Source organism: Gasterosteus aculeatus, chromosome 7 (assembly GCF_964276395.1).
Source record: "Gasterosteus aculeatus chromosome 7, fGasAcu3.hap1.1, whole genome shotgun sequence".
Taxonomy (NCBI): Eukaryota; Metazoa; Chordata; class Actinopteri; order Perciformes; family Gasterosteidae; genus Gasterosteus; species Gasterosteus aculeatus.
In genome coordinates, this window is record NC_135694.1 from 10,177,618 (window position 1) to 10,195,347 (window position 17,730).

Here is a 17,730-nt window from a genome sequence, read left to right on the forward strand (position 1 = left end):
CAATATTCAGTAAAGATGATAAATTTGTTGCTATTTTTTCTCTCAATTTGTAGAGTTCCCAAAGATCAAGGCAGCATGCAGCAGACGGATGCCTAGTATTCCCATCTCCCTGCTTTGAATCAGTGGATTGCAAAGGGAGAGCCGGAGAGAAGGACCTTCAACACGGCTCATTGGAAATCATATCACATCACACAAAATCAAATAATCATCACATGCGCCATCACATCCTCACAACATGACGTGAATTACCTTCTTTATGCATCACATCGTGCTTGTAATATACTATAGATATCTGCGACCTCAAATATATTGTGAATAAACACATTTTCTAGTACAGAGATTATGTTTTTCTCCTTTGTTGGTGTATGCTTAGCAGTACTTTGACATTTTGGGAAATATGCTTCTTCACTTTGCAGGCGAGGGTTGGATGAGAAGATCGATACAACCTTGCTATCTGTAAAGTGAAAGTGGAGCTGCTGTCAGCTGATTAGATTAGTTTATTTTAGCACAATGACTAGATTATATCAAATTCAGATTGTCTAGCATTTATAATATACATGATTTTAAAAAATGCAATAATTTACTTAATTTTCCAATTCCTTTTGTAGAAATTGAATGGTCATTGCATATTTTGACTGAGAAAGATCAGGTGCTATATTTTTGGGTGGATGTGATACGCTGTCACCCACCATGAATCAAGTCAATCTGTACAATCACCTGTGTCAGCTGCAGCCAGTATGGAAGAGGAGTCAGGTTTTGCTTGGCAGGAGTAGGATTCACTCCAATGGGCCTTCCCTGTTTAGGACGATGCCAAATTGGATATTTACATTAGAGAATTTGTTTTTATGTTGCACAGCTTAAAATAAAATCCTTACATATGATACAATTTAATGTGGTGACAAATATGACACTTTTTGTGTAAAATGTATCGTTTATTTTGAAGTCCCTGAACAGAATCCTAGTATCAGAAAGTATCAGAGCTCCAAAAAGAGATTCCTATTATGAAGTGATGACATTTGATAAGTGCTCTATGATGACACTGTGATTTATTTGTGCTATTCAATCAACTGCTACAGATCAGGAGATTCCAATGGCGTCACTCAGACATCAACTTATCTCTGATGTCTCGGAACAAAATACCACAGGTCAGCAGAGTAACAGTCATGGGAGCACATCGCCTTGTTGACCCACCATGTTATATTTACCCCAAAACACTGCAAGCAAGCAAAAAGCTCACACGAGAACGTCAAATTGAGAAGACAGAAAGAGGGTAAACGTCTCACAGTGCTTAACAAAAGTGGCCCCTGCTCGTTTTTCCTGGAATTTTGACAACTAAACCCTGAGACGGGTAAGTGATGAATTCTTGATAATAAAAAAAACAGCCTGGTTACATATTTCCAGTTCTACTTCACTGAAGTAAATCATTCTTGCGAGTACAGCAGGCTGGCTCTGAGCCACCCATGTACCAAAAAGAAAAAAGGGAACGCTCTGGAGGAGTCTTAATCTCCGAGTTTGGAGCCGAGGAGTAAAGAATAACTTGGGTCAGGAGACAGCGGTGTTTAACTGGCAGTGAGCGAGGGGCGTGGACGTCGGATCAGAGCAAACACCTCACTGGTTTGTTGAGCTGATCTTGTGACTTGCATAATGGTGTCCTGCGGATGTTGGTTTTGGTCAGAATTATGGGTCACGGATACGAGGTGTGCTAACTTATATCCTCTTTTTTAACTGGTGTTAATGTGTAGAGGTTTTTAAGTTGCAGGGGGCAGATGGCAGCAGGCCTAGTTTCCATTCAAATACAAACTAGTAGATCAGATCGCAACTTAGTAATTTGTTAGCATTTACATATTTATTTTGCATCTGTTTTTAAAAAAATCAGGATGTGTTGGTGTCTAACATCTAAGTAGTGGATTTAAATGCAAATAGTACAATTTTGAGTTGTTTTTACATAGTTCAACAAAATCAATTTCTTACTACTTCATACTTCTATTTCACAATATTGACTGTATTTCCTTTACAAATTGAGTATTTCTCATACAAAGAAGATCATCGGCATGTGAAAGGTGATATACTCTTTTGATTTCAAACAATGTAAGTTAAAAAGAGCTCCATTTCAATCAGATACCAAATTTATATTCTCCTCACATGTAGGTGTGATTAAAGACACATGAATTGGCTCTGAGTTAAGACTGATGAATGCATCTAATTACATTTAATTGATGATAAAACCTTAATTGGTCTAATTCATTTAATTAGAAGATTTTTAAATCGTGAACATTAAGTGCAATGACCTTTGTTGTATATTAAACGTACAAAGTATAAGGGGAACCCATTGGCAACTGAGGCTTTTCAAGCGTTAGGTTGGATGTGTTTGTTATGTGAACAAACAGTATGAAGAGCATCACAACCACCACGTAACCCCACCTCTCCTTCATGGTGGTGGATTGCCAGCCCGGCTATGTCTCGACAGGTTGTTCAGGTCCAGCCGGAGAGCAGGGTTCAGGAGGAAGGTCAATGGAGTACCGGCCTGTGTGAGTGCCATAAAGACGTGGGAGACTGTAAGTGTCCAAAACAGGATACAGTGTACGGTGTGATATCGCAGAGGATTTTGGGAAATGATGAAACACGATGTGGATTGTTATTCGTTCTGTACACATGACATATATTTGCACTTCCGTTCTTGAGGGAGAAATCCCTCGTCTGTTGCTCTCCCTCACGTGTCTTTTTTTCAAACTTTTTTTGAAAGTGTTGTTCTCGGGACAGAGCATGTCACATGTGTACAGATTATAAAGCCCTCTGAGGCAAATCTGTAATTTGGGGGTTTACGAAAGTGAATTGAATGATGATTTTGCGTACGGTGAGTTGATCTAGTGTGTGCATGTGTGTGTGTGTGTGTGCAGGCTGCTTTGCCCTTTGCTGCCTCCCAGTGTTTACCTGTAAGGTGACCAGTGCTGTGGGCTCCTGTCCCTGCCTGCCCCTGCTGGACTGTATTGGCTGCGTACCACCGGCCTCTCTCGCCATGAGGGCGTCTGTCAGGGAACGATACGGAATACCGGTAATGCAGCACACATTGGAATTTATATCTATATATCGAGGGTAATTATATTCCTGATCCAGACCTCGCGTTTTTTTCAGTTTTTTCCCCAAATTATATATTACGCATTTTATTATCAAATGGCATACTAAATGGAGCATGCTGTAAATGGGAAAAACAATCCCTGGGGGAGGAGGCCCCCGGACCCCCGCTCGGTTTGGACTAAATTCTTCCAGTCAAGTAGAGTGGTCACCTGACACTGTGATGTTATGAACAATGCAGCAGAATGCGTACACTGTGCCCACAGCTCAATACACAGAGCCACAGGAGCTTTGGATAATTAGGATTACTGCTGAGAACATGAGGACGCTTTAGTGATGAAATACAATAACAGCACACAGGGGGAAATAGCTGCAGCGTCACAGAGACGTGCATAACAACACAGGATATTACTGAAGCAAAGCAAACAGTGTTTTTAGAGTCTGTGCAGTGATTTCAGATGAAACTGATGGGATGCAGTTAAATTAGGAAATGTTTGTTAGATCAATACATTTGAGCCATAAAAAAACTGGATGACTAAACAAGTAGCGGTGAGTGCATTAAGGAGGCCAGGCTGCCGGCCCACAGTGTCCACACAAAACACTCACATACCTGCCATCAGGTCACTGCGCACATAACAAATACCGAGCAGATGTTCGATACGCGAAAGCACACGCCGGGGCCAAGTTTTGAGAGTGTGATGTTGGATAAGCGCGGAGTTTCTGGGACAGTGAAGAGAAGACGAGATAAGGCAGGAGGTAGGAGTGGTAGGAGGCCAGGCGGGCAGAAGCTGGAGCGCTGCCACCAGAGAGAAGGAGGTGGTTGGTAATGTTGGCTTCTTCGGAGGTGGAGTGGGCTGCGGATAGCTGTCAATACCGCAGCGCATGAGCTAGGAAAGTGCCAGAAGTTATTATGAAAACAAGTCACAGCATGTAGGCTGTTTTGTAAACTCTCTCTCACGGGTGGAAGGAGATCATGCTGCAAGAGTGGTGTGTCACGAGAATAAAACTGTGTATTCGGTCAGATTAATTTACGTATTTGTGTATTAATTCAAAGTTGTGCATCATTGTTCTGTGCATACAGTGTTTCTACATCTTCCCGTCACTATTTCCTGAGACAGTAGTGAGTGGCGTGTCTCTAGGGACAGCATTGCTAGTTGGTCGCTCGACAGCTTTTAGCCAGAACGAGTTATCTCAAAATTAGCTATTATTAATTGTAAGGTCACATTCAACATTGAATACACAGATTGATATTACTAATATTATATACAGATTATGTGAGAATAATGTTAGGATTTGACAGTGACAAAGTAAGAAAGAGAAATAAAAAGTGACCCTGCTGAGAAGACACGTGCTCCACATTGATCTGCCTTCTTGGTGTTAGTGTGTCAGACTTTATTGATTTATCAAATCTCACCCACTAAAACTTCAATCATGGCCTTACTGACAAGTTCTGTACTTTATTTGCTGTTGCTAGGAGAAAATACTTGGTTTCAAGAAACTCAGTGTCCTCAGGGAGCTGCTATTAATTGACTGAAGCAGTCGAGCTCAATAATTACTGTTACACTGACAAAGGCACTGCTCTCTGTGAACTTCAAGCTGCCGTATTATTGCACAACCTTACTGCTAATTTGGTGGGTTGAAACATAAGAAATGTGTTAAAACTACAAATAAACTACAACTAAATAACACAGTATCTTCTCTTAGAACTAACTCAATCTAACACAAAAAAACAAAGTGTATCATAGTACATCAGACAAAAAAAATGGCTTCAAGCTTCATTGTTTATCAGTAAAAATGTATTTGCAACCTAAATGCAAATGTTCACCTTTTGGTTTCGAGCCTCCCACCCGTGTTCAGGCCGCTCTGCATGTGTCCTACAGGGGAGTGTGTGGAGCGACTGCCTGTATGGATGCTGCTGCTATCCGCTATCTTGGCTCCAGATCTCCAGAGAGCTGAAGAGAAGAGCAGCATCCCACGCCTCCTCCTCTTCAGCCAGATACGCTGCTCTGGCGTCCCTGCAGGAGGCGCACTTGTTCTAGAACTCACGTCTTCTGTGCACCCCCCCCCCCCCACCCCTCGCAGCCTGCCCTCCAGTGCACAGGAGTTGATTTAATCACACTTCCTCTGATCCGCAGCCACTCCCTGCTGCTTCGGGGAACTCAGCAGGCACCCGATCTCTGTCCCACAGAGAGGAAAGATCTGCCTCTCTCCAAATGAAGGGATAAAAAGTAATTTGACTTGGGGCGACTTTAGCTCATGAATTTGGCCCACCTTTATTCTATATATTCTATATTTGATACAATGAAATGTTTTAACTGCTGATTCACAACTTTTGCCCTGTGAAGTGCAAACAAAGCAATGTGTATTTGGGGCGCTTATGTCATTAAGTTTTCAGTGGTAAAAAAGGTGGCGGGAACTTCTTTGGCCTAAAAAAGGTAAAGGATTATTATTATATAAAATTATATTGTTCACAAAATAAATATTGGACAAAAGTCTAAAACATGAATGTAGATTTGTTTACAATTCATTTATTTCCACGTTCTACTCCTAAAAATCATTTCATGGCCTTTATTTTTGTACTCCTTGCTGGTAGTCAAACCCCACATTGAGAACTACTGGATGGAATATCATTAGAAAATTGTTTTAGAGTTGTTTTAGATTTGACTCAGCACCGCGTAACGGTCCCCAATAGAATCAGGACGTATCATCCATTTTTGTGGCATGTGTTTTCATTATTAAAAGGATTATATGACTTTAGACCATGAATTTAGACCACATGGAACTCTTAAAAAATAAAATGATAATGCAGTATGTTTAAAATGTAATGTCTGATATAGCCTCTTCTGGATGGAAATTAGTAATTGATATAGAAACATTGTAGCATTTAAAGAAAGGCACGGAGCCACGTGTCTCTTTCATTTTATCACACTGACTTCTCTCTGACCTTAGTGAGGCCAGACAGAGGAGTTGTACACTTCAATGCTAGAGTAATGTACACTTTGTATCACAATGACGTCTGAGATTTAGAAGGATGCGTGACAGTCAGAACAATCTGATGTCTGACTGCCGAAGGTATTGACACAAGTCAGACCTGATAGACCGGTAAGTGACATGCGGCCTGTGCTGTGCTGTCACGTTCACCGCTCTGCAGCTAGCCTATAAGATGTAACACGGCCCTGAAAATCCATCCGGGAATGCCGCTCACAGCGAGGTAAGACAACCTACTGAGTTCTTGTGTTGTATCCAAAATTGTGTTTTTCTTTTCTTAGCAAAGAAGAAGACTAGAACTGATAATAACTTACCTATTGAAACGAATGTCTCACCTGAGCAGTGTTTTCCAAGGCTCTGACTTCAGGTGGAGGATTGTGTGACCTTGGAGCTGTAAAGGTAGTCTGCAACCTGCCTAGAATTTGGTAGCAGGACTACAGACCTGTCTGTTCACCTTGTTACCGGAAAGGTAAAAGATGTGAGTTGTTTACCCAATAACAGCGATGTGTAACTCTCGTTGCCCTGACCAGTTTAGTGTGCTCCTGAGGTTGTAATTCTCTTCTTGGCTTTACATTTGTGACTCCACCAGGACCACAGAATATAGAATTTAACCTCCATCTGAGCAAGCTTATATTTTCACAGATTCCCATCTCATAAAGTAATGAGCAGCTGACGATGTATATTTTCTTTCATAAACTACTGAATAGTTCTGCGGAAAATACCACAAACAAAATTTAAAACTAAATAATTTAAAAGAAATCCTGTCAGTCTTGTTCGAATAATTTCTGAAAATGGATCACAAACACACAATTTCTCCATGTATAGGCCTATGCAACTTCAAAGTGTCAATATTTTAAGCTAAAGTCTGTGTTTTATTGTATCATTTAGCAAAAATGTTTGGTCTTGAGATTTACTGCAATGTGTGTTTTTTGTCAGAAGCTTCAGTCATGTCTGAAACCGTCCGCCAGCCAAGGCCCTTTATCTCAACCAGCGTATCCAACCAGTGGACGTCTGGCATCTGTGATTGCTTCCAAGACTTGCCGCAGTGTGAGTGCACTTTTTTATGCAGTTGCTACGAAATAACAAAACATATTTTTTTCAACAATAATGTCTGTGTACAGCCCTAAGCGACTTTACAGCCCAAGAAGATATGTTTGGCTAAGACCTCAGTGACTTTAGAAAAGACTTTTCCATTGTTGATCCTAAACTAGATCTTTCTCTCAGGCTGCCTTGCCTTTTGGTGTCTTCCATGCTTCGCCTGCATGACAACCCATGAGGTCGGGGAGTGTTTGTGTTTACCTCTGCTGGACGCTTTTGGACTCATCCCTCCTATAACCACAGCACTCAGGGTGTCAGTGCGCCAACGCTATGGCATTGAGGTATCGACGATATGCTGACTAAAATGTCTTCTCTGCAGCATTGTGTTAAAAAATACTGTTGCCTTCACTGTTTATCAGTTATACTGTAATAGGATTAAAGACTGTAGCCCCATAATTAGCAGTACGGTATTATCAAATACACTTTGTCAAGGCCCTCTTCAAAGCCTGTATGTTTTTTGAGTCTTTGTTTACAACAATATAAAGTAATCTGCTTCAGTAATGGATTCTCGCAGCATGTGTTTTGGGAGTTTTATAACGTAAACGCAGCCGGGCTGGAGCTATCTCCGCAGGTTTCTTTTGTAGGACACACCGGTGGAAGTAGCAACAGACTTTATTTTTTGTTTATTTGCCGCTGCTTGTTCGTTGGTTGGTTGGTTGGTTGTCTCCGCTCCTCGGCCTCGCCCCTGAGCGTCTGCACCTTTCTCTCGCTCCAAGTCCTGCTCGCTGTTTATGAAGGGGAGACAATCAGTCAGAATGCCTTTCTGCTGCGCTTATTAATCACCTGCCGGCACCGTTCCCTGAACCACTTCCCCGTCTCCCCTCTGCAGCTGAGCTAACCACACCCCGCCGCGAGGGAGGAAGGCTAATGGGAAATCAGCAATGTGTTGCTGTCTTTGTATTGTCCACGTTGCGTATTGCATTCACTTGACAAAGTTTTTTCTACCTCGACCACAATGTTTTCCAAATCTGAACTAAGCAGCGTTGTTGTTTGACACTTTGGACTACCAATGTTAGAAATGGACACCCAGGGTCAGTACGTGACCAGCTGGCGATAAGGACGGGTTAGTACTACAGCAAACTAGTGCCGTGCCAGTTTCTAACGGGCTGATTGCTCGGCTCCTGGTGTCGCTGCTTGTACATAGAAAGCCTTTGTTTCTTAACTTTTGCATCTCTAATTCTTCTTATCTTCCCGCCCTGCCACTCCCAACTGTGTCTCCGTCTCCACAGGGTACACTCTGTAAGGACTGTGTGTACTCCTGTTGCTGCGGGCCCTGCACCTGGTGTCAAATCGCGAGAGAGATCAAGACAAGGAAGAATCCCATAACCTTCGTCAACATGGCCGTCCGATAAGAACAAACTGCTGAAGCCGCCACAGCATCATCGTTGCGTGGGAGCCGTTGCTGATTCAAGCATGTCTGCCTCTGTGGAATGTCACTGAGCATCTGGTTGATGTATTACCTGATGAGGGAAAGAAAAGAGAAGCACACACTCCACCTTTGTGACGTCCATTGACAGATATTAACGAGAAAGTAACGGTGACAGATTTGCTTTAAACTGAACTGTGTTGTATAAAGTTTTTTGGGGTTACTGAAATTGCACACAGATTCCACACAGAAATCTTTACAATGTAGTATGTCTTTGATCCTTGTGATTGTAATCTTTACAAAGTATATATATATATATATATATATATATATATATATATATATGTATATATATGGGTTCATTTTCAATGGTTATATGAAAAGACCAAGATGACCAAGAACTCTTCATAATATATAATTGCGTGGGTCTGAGGGTGACAGTGTTGAACTCTTGGTCCAGATGAAGATTGCTCTATAACTGCTGAATGAAAATGGTGGTAGAGAAATTTATGGTTCCCAGAGATTGGTTCATTCTGGCATTGGTGAACTTCTATCTTCTCCTTCAGCACAAGGTTGCAAATGATTACCTACATAACAATTAACATTCCCATAATTCTCAGCTGAATGTCTACTTTGTTTCTGGTGTGTTAAGTGATTTAAACCTGGAGACACTAGGTCTGAATTGACAAACAGTTATTACACATGTATAACATTGAAATAGTGCACAATCTCTGGCGATTGGACTCCATCCTTAACCGGGATGATCAAGGGGCCGTGATTTTGCACAGCAGAATCCCTCTGAGTCCAGACACTGGTGGTGATGGTGAAGGGAAGTGATAGCTGATCGCTGCTGGAGGTGCCTGGGGGTGGAGGAGCGTCGCATCCGGTTCTGTGCTGAAATTACACCTGACAGCAACAACAGAGAGAACCCTTTAAAAGGTTTGACAGCAACTATATGATTAGTTTAGAGCCACAGCGCCACCTCTGTTGGTTGTATACACAATACTGGAAGACCAGCTGAGGCATCTGTAAGTTACGCGTGGCATAAAAAGTCTTCCTTCCAGAACTACCGCGTAAGCTCCATAACATGCCTGTAGACACATTTAACTTTTCCTACACACAGAACTTATTTTCCTACCCTTCAATAGCAGGTGTGTGAAGATCACTTTTATAGTGTATTACAAAGTGTAAGAACTAACTGTACCAATTCTAACTGAAAGGAAGTTGTGCAATATAGACCATTATGGTAAAACATAGTCATTTGTTTTCCTAAATCTTTCTCTCTGCTCCAATTATTTATATGAAATGCAACTCCTCTTCAACAGTGCAATAAAACAGAAGTCCTTCTGAAGTTTGACTCAATAAATCTCAGTGTGTTCTGTCCGATTCATGGTATCTGCCAAGGTGAATACATGCCTAGAAGTGTTAAATACCAGACATGAGATTCAAATCTGTATCCGACATCAGGCAAGTGTTTATAAAAATAAAGTTACAATTATTGGTTAATTGGTTAACAGTAATAGCACGTGCTAGGCATGTGAGTAAATGGTGTGAACACAAGGACTGAAATGAGCCATATCATGTCACAGAACAATTGAAGGAAGGGAAAGTTTCGACCAGTAAGCGTCCCAGGAGAATTGGTAAAATATTTGGGCCTGAGGTGAACTTTGGAAAGGTGCGTGAGAGAACGTTTTGAAAAGGTCTACAAGGGAAAAACCTCAGAAAACGTTTTGGGCCTTTCCGTTTTTAAGTTGTTTAAGTTTAAGTTGTCCCCATGGCAAGTATGTACAAGCATGTATTCACCAGCAGCCTCAGGCTGCGACTCTGAGCCTAATCCAGCTCAAGCAATGGAGCATCACTAAATGCTTAACCTTGACCCAACTATGAACTAATCAAATGACTGAAAGAAATTCCAAATTTCCCAATTTGGGACATCGCTTTTGTTGCGCACACACACACAAACTCACACACACACACACACACATACACACACACACACACACACACACACACACACACACACACACACACACACACACACACACCTTCCCTTATTAACTAGTCTTTATTCGTAAATTTCTCTATAATAATGATAATGATAAAGAATGAAAACAATGACAACTGTTTACAAGCATATTCAATTCATAAATTCATGCAGAGGAAATTAAGAACCATTAACAAACAATAGGCCGCCTGAAAACATCTTTAACACATTTCCATGTGCATTCATCATATTGCAGCTGAACATCTTAAATTTGACAGTAATAAACTGTGTCCTCTGGTGGCTATGTGCTACACGGGGTTTCTTGTTCATGGAGAGTTACCTGATTCTAGTCTGTTGAGCTGGTACCTGTTATTAAAGATAAAGTGGGGAAGCTGAATAGCTCAGATAATTATAGACCAATAGCATTGGCCAGTGTTATGTCAAAAGGGCTGGAGACAGTTATACTGCGTAGAATTGAGAGATATGTCCTGTCTACTGATAATCAGTTTGGTTTTAAACGAAAGCATGGTACTGATTTATGTATTTTTGCATTAAAGGAAATTTTAGATAAATATAATAGACAAAATTCCACAATGTTTTTATGTTTCATTGATGCCTCTAAAGCATTTGATCGTGTTAATCATCAAAAATTGTTTCAAAAATTGACTAAGAGCGGGGTCCCTGGTTTTCTGATTCGAATCTTGGTATATTGGTATTCTCACCAGACAATGAGAATTAAATGGGGGAATGTAACATCGGCTCTCTTTGAAGTGACCAATGGGGTTCGCCAGGGTGGAATTCTGTCTCCTTTTCTTTTTAATGTGTACATGAATGATTTGTCTGTGATTTTAAATGCTTGTGGTACAGTGTGTAGGGTTGGTGACTCATTAATTAATCACCTTATGTACGCTGATGACTTGGTCATTTTTAGCCCGTAGAGTGCTGGTTTACAACAGCTACTGAGAATTTGCACACAGTATGGTACTGACTTTGACATAAAGTATAATCCAAAAAAGAGTAAAATCATGACCATAAGGAGTAGAGAGGATAGACAGTCTGACTTTTCCAGACTTCACTCTGTCTGGTACTGTACTTGAGGTATGCACAGATTATACATATTTGGGCCATATTATTACAAATGACCTGTCCGATGATAAGGACATTCATAGTCAGCGTCATAAACTGTATGCACAAGCAAACTTGTTGAGTCGTAAGTTCAGTATGTGCTCTGTCCCTGTGAAGATCTCACTCTTTAGGACGTACTGTACACCATTGTATACTGCCCATCTATGGTGTCGTTATAAGCAAGGCAGCATTAGAAAGCTCATAGTGGGTTATAATAACTGCATGAGGCTGCTGCTAAAAGTCCCAAGAGACTCTAGTGCAAGCCAGATGTTTGTTAGTGTTGGGGTACCTACCTGTACTGCAGTATTGCACAACTTGATGTAAAGATTTATGGGTAGGGTATCGGAGTCAGAAAATGACATAATCATTGTGTTGGCTAACCCAGGACAAAGTTCTGTAAGATTTGCGTCCAGGTTGTGGAACCACTGGAGAACATGTCTGTATGTTAGACAATGAACTGTTGAAGGGTTTTATACGTTGTATTGCTATTCTTTTTATTTCTTTTTAGTTTTTTGTATCTATTACAATGTGTGTCTGCTTTGTACTGTATTATGGATCCCTCTGGGTCTGAAATAAATAAATTACACATATACTGAGAACAGAGGTCAACTTCTATACTTATATGTTACGTGTCTTTCTCTTTCAGATTAAATCTTCAGATTAAATCCCGTCCCCTTCTAACACACGTAGATGGTTTGACAATGAGCTGATTCAAAAGATCTTCTCTCCTGTCCCTTTGGTTCCAGGACCAGACTTCCTTTATAATTTCACACAATTTCCCAATCATTCCATCCCTTTCAATGTAATCGGTAGTTAGTAACTTTATTTAAATGTTAATGGAGATTCATTTTTTACACATTCCAATTACCTAAGTATTATAATAAAGGCTGAGTATGCATACTGAACTAGCATACAGCACAATGAATGCTTTTGCCTGATCACAACCTGCAGCTGTTACCTAAATTTGTTCCACGGTTCAGGTTTGTGTAACTCCACAGAGGAAGATTAGAGGAGGCAAAGGCTGCAGCTCACTGATATGACTGTTGAACTGTGCCTCTTGCTGTTGTTGTAATCGGCAATGCTTACTTTATTATTCCCTTCGCAATGTGACCTTGCGGCTTCCTCCTTCCATAACTCCCAGCAACTCCACTCTCTCACACCCTTACTGTGTCCAAGCTGTAGTGGTTATACTGCTGTTCCTGAAGTTTCCTCAACAAGCCGATTTATGAACTAGCACTTCAATTGCTTGTGAGACGAGTCTACAAGAAAACTGTCCTTTAAAGACGTAAAAGGACCAGAGATTTGGAGCTGAGCGGGAGTAAACAGACAAATGTAAATTATTAGATCAAATCCATTGAAATGCACTTTAGCATACTTCCTTTAACCTTTGTTGTTAAAAACAATACACACAACTTTGTTGTTAACTTGTAACCCACATAGCGGACTTTGACCTGTTATAATAGGGCCTGTGTGTGAATTCAAGCTGTGTGGAAACACAGATCTCACATCGTTTCCTGGCTCTCAGAGGACGTGGAGCTCAAGCCAAACTTCTGGGTTTTGATACAACAATAACCAGGTGGGGATGTTTGATTTACTTTTTTACAAAATTCTTATACTAAAAAACATTTTATTCCACTGGACCACAACTAGTATTTCATACAGGATTATCGCAACAACATATATATGTTGCATTATTCCATGTACATATCCTAACTTTGTATTGTAACAAAAAGGATCTGTTACTGTGAGAATTCCACTTTGTCTTTAGGAAAGGCCAAACCCTATGATTTTATTTCATAACCATCCACCATTTTAACAACGTTTAGTAGATCAGCTAGCAATCAAAAAAAGAAAGATAGCTAAAATATGATCTAAACTGGAACAGCGTTCGTATGCTTTTTCATACCATTATTAGGCCAAACAGTATAGGATCCACATTCAGAATGACAGTCCACTTGCAGCAGTAGTAGCAGCAAACCACAATAACGTTCCTCTAATGAAGTGGTCCCCCCAGACACTGCTTTTGAGTTGTCCGGTTTTGCAGAATATTTAAATAAATTACATGTGTCAGGGTTCTGAAGGGTCAAACCAATACTAAAACAGTATTATAAAGTATTTATTAATGACTTGGATGAGGAATGATGAGGCAAGCTGGTAGAGACAGGAAAGTGGTGATGTGATGATACCATGTGCAGGGAGATTGTGTTGTAGAGGTTTCCTGAGGTGATAATCCTGCGAGCGGAAAGGAGTCAAGAAACAAAGAAAATATGGATGGCAAACAGACGGGTCAAAAGTAGTCAAGCGGTGCAGGTGTTGGACAATGGCACAGCAACTCCACCCTCCCACCAGTGAGGAGGGGTTTGTGACAACATGAATCATCTTTCCACCTCTCCCTTCTTTGTGTTTTGTTTTATGTCTTTTTAAAGTTTATCGATTGGAAACCATTTTCATGAGGAATCAGGCTAAATGAATTAGACTTCATTGTCCCAAAACATACACATACACACATATCGGCTTTTAAGAAATACAAAAAAAGAAATGGCTATATACCAAATTTAATAGACTGTCGTCAATTCTCACACACACAAACGCGGGCACACACACACAGACACGCGCGCACACACACATATACACACACACACACACACACACACACGCACACACACAGAACCCGACAATCAGACACAAGCCAACCAACACAGATTCTTCATCAGATTTGATGCAACCCCCATTGTCTACACCCCCTAGTGTTACCTCAACTACACTCCCCCACCCACAACATTCAGCTCCCTTCCAGCCTGCAAACACACTGTACTTCCAACGCCTTCAAACTGATGAAGATTCTGGAGAGGCTGGTGCTTGTCCATCTCCGCCAAACTGGTGAGCCAATCCAAGGGCCCACTTCAGTACGCCTACCAACCTGGCATCGGGGTGGATGGCACTGTCATTTACTTTCTGCGTGGAAGCACTATGATAACCATGTTTTTAGATTTCTCCTGTGCCCTCAATACCAATCGACCCATGCATCTGGAGAACAATATGGGGAGGTTTTCCTGTGCAGATGTGAGAATTTTGGGGACGTTGCATGTGTACAGACTATAAAGCCCTCTGAGGCAAATTTGTAATTTGCGATTTTGGGCTATACTAAATAAAATGAACTGATTTGAAATTAATTTTGAAGTGTGAGCCGGCTGCTGTCCAACAAGAAGTGGGCCCCAAGAGGATCTGTTGGCTCATTTCTCTTCACCCCACACACCTCGGACCTCACCTACAAACTGCCACCTGCAATCTCTGCTATTGTGGGCCTCATCGCAGAAAGGAATGACAGGAAATACAGACGATCAAACAAAAACGTCATTGCCTGTCAAGAGTGGAACTACCTGCAGATCAAATGAGGGAAAACCACAGTGCTGGTGGTGGACTTCCGGTGGACACCCTCCTCCTCCATTTAAAAAGGGACACAGTCGACTCTCTGCTGAGGACACTCAGGTCTTTAGGGGAGCAGGGAACACTGCTGAGGATCTTTTTCAGCTCTGTGGTGGCATCAGCTAGCCTTTATGGAGTGGTCTGCTGCGACAGCAGCAATTTGACTGCAGACGGCAGTCTGAACAGACGGCCAGCGGCGTCCTGGAATGCTGGCTAGTTACAAGTGGTGGAAGAGAAGATAATGATAGTCAAGCTATCACCCCTGATGGACAATATCTCCTCCACACACTAGCAGGTACTGCAGATGTGCGACCAGCGGCTTCACACGCAATGACAGTGAGATATCGCTCACGTTCTTCCTTCTTGCTGCTAAAACACTGCACAACCAACACTGCTTCTAACAGACCACATACACCATATAAAAAACAACATATCACTCATTCATTCAGTAATGTGCAATATTGTATCAATACCAATTGTAATGTGAAATATCTATGAAATAAAAACACTTGGTTCCAAACAACACCATGTCTGTATCAAACTACTCAATTTGATTCAATTGTATTTTCTTTACGATTACTGTTTCACTATTTACTGTACAGGTTTTGTGCTTTTTCTTTGTTTTCAACAGATCAACTATGCGGCTGTAATCCCAAAAATTTCCCTGTTGTCGGATTATTTTATTTTATCTCATCTTGCACAAACTACCCCCAATCCACGCATGCTATCCAAAACATTGAACACTGTTTTATGTGCAGAAAGACTATTGCAGCCTTGTCATTAGTTAATTATATAAAATAAATACAGGGTCAGGCTCTGGCTAATTTACAATTTACAGCTTCGGTGTACAGGGGAGACATGACAATTTAAGATGTGATCAGGACAAAAAGCATCTGGTCTGACCCAACATGAACTTGCATAGTTTCTGTACAAGCCTAACCCAAGCTTGAACTGCATAAGCAGTGTTGAGCCTAAGCCTTATTTGAAAAAACAGACTTTCTCCTGTAAAATAAGTAAATGACATATATAGATATAATAAAAAACTTTACAAGTTAAAGCCAACTCAACTGAAGTCCTTTCAGACATTAGTCATAAGATTGCATCCGCCTTTTCCTACTGAATATCATTGATCTGGATCCCAAAAAACCATGGGAAAATTGATAAAAACTACTGGCAATGAGTGTTATATTCCGACAGCACAATACGACATGCTGTTTTCTTTTGTTGGTCAAAATCAGGTTTGGACTACACAATATGTGAAACACATCTTAAGGTTTTGGTTCTGGTATAATCTTTTCTGTTTTGTTACAGGAAATGTCTGGAGTGATCCCTTTATTCCTGGCAGGGCTCTGCTTCCTATTTCTAAGACCCACTTGTTGCACGGGCAGCAGGATCCTGGTAGTGCCCGCTGACGGCAGCCACTGGATAAACATGGAGGAGATCCTCCGAGAGCTGCACTCCAGAGGCCACGACATCACTGTGCTGCGCTCTACCAAAAGCTGGTACATCCCTAACAACTCCTCGATTTATACCTCTATTAATGTGACCATGCAGGAGGATGAGTTGGACCCAGACTTCTTCAATAAACTGTTACAAGATGCTATGGAATGCCGCGATTTTCAGCCCTCTATAGGCACCTTCTGTCAAGAGCACCTGATCACATCCTTGTTGGGAAATGGCCATGAGATCCTTGCTAGATCAGCTGCTGCAATGCTAGATGACCCTGTGTTTATGAAGAAGCTGCATGATGAAAAGTATGACTTAATGTTAACCGACCCTGCTATGACTTTAGGGGTCATTTTAGGTAGTTACCTCAAGCTGCCGATGGTTTTCAATGTGCGATGGATTAATAATGGGGAGGGCCATTTGACTATAGCTCCCTCTCCTGTCTCCTATGTCCCTGTGTCAGGAAGCGAACTCCGTGATCGGATGGATTTTCTGGAACGAACCAAGAATATGTTGCATTATCTTTATAGTTTTTTTGAACAACAATTCATCATTAACCCTCCCTACGCCGATCTGCTCCAGCGGCATTTCCCTCCTGGGACTGACCTGCTGTCGTTGGAGCTTGCGGCTGATATCTGGCTGGTGAGGACTGATTTTGTCTTTGAGTTCCCTCGACCCACGATGCCCAACTTGGTGTACATAGGGGGGTTCCAGTGTAAACCATCCAATCCCCTTCCTGTTGAGCTGGAGGCCTGGAGGCCTGTCTGGGTAAACATTTTATCCGAGGGTGACGGACGTCAACTAGCTTGATGTATAATTTACATCTAGGTCTGGCTACACAGCCTACAATGGTCGTCGTTCTAATATCAAGCTAGCGATCAATGCTAACTATATAGCCTACCATGCCACTGGCCAATGTAAGAGAGAAATAAGTAAGCTACCATGCCACTATCCTAGGTATAGTAAAAGAGAAGTAAGTAGGCTACTCACTTGTTATGCTACTTGATCACTTTTCTATTGATTTACTACTTACCTTTTATTTGTATTCATTTTTCTGTGCAGAACTTGATGTACAGCAAATTATTTAGGCTTTTTACGTGTGTATAACTGGTTTTAATCCTATATTTTGCTCTTATAGTATACATAGGCCTAAGGTGTCATGCTACTCATATGAGATGAATATTATCTTGTTGATATATATATATATATATGTATTTAATCAAGT

At 41.2% G+C, this 17,730-nt stretch overlaps 2 protein-coding genes across 18 annotated transcripts; both read left to right on the forward strand.

Annotated features, from left to right (window-relative positions):
* Positions 1-1,019: 1,019 nt before the first annotated feature.
* Positions 1,020-9,890, forward strand: LOC120822223 (cornifelin homolog A). 17 transcript variants are annotated; one of them, XM_078105668.1, is made up of 8 exons: positions 1,020-1,348; positions 1,440-1,697; positions 2,449-2,555; positions 2,898-3,052; positions 4,953-6,283; positions 6,404-6,538; positions 6,997-7,107; positions 8,388-9,890. In XM_078105668.1, exons 2-5 carry the CDS (start codon positions 1,645-1,647, stop codon positions 5,109-5,111), a joined length of 474 nt encoding a protein of 157 aa, XP_077961794.1. In that variant the 5' UTR covers positions 1,020-1,348; positions 1,440-1,644; the 3' UTR covers positions 5,112-6,283; positions 6,404-6,538; positions 6,997-7,107; positions 8,388-9,890. The 17 variants fall into 17 exon arrangements, with proteins under 17 accessions (XP_077961794.1, XP_077961792.1, XP_077961795.1 ...); XM_078105666.1 differs by having other exon boundaries at positions 6,415-6,538; XM_078105669.1 differs by having other exon boundaries at positions 6,415-6,538; positions 7,000-7,107.
* A 3,215-nt stretch (positions 9,891-13,105) lies between these two features.
* Positions 13,106-17,315, forward strand: LOC120822215 (UDP-glucuronosyltransferase 1-2). Its single transcript, XM_040181699.2, has 2 exons — positions 13,106-13,209; positions 16,371-17,315. Exon 2 carries the CDS (start codon positions 16,374-16,376, stop codon positions 17,313-17,315), a length of 942 nt encoding a protein of 313 aa, XP_040037633.2. The 5' UTR covers positions 13,106-13,209; positions 16,371-16,373.
* Positions 17,316-17,730: the final 415 nt, after the last annotated feature.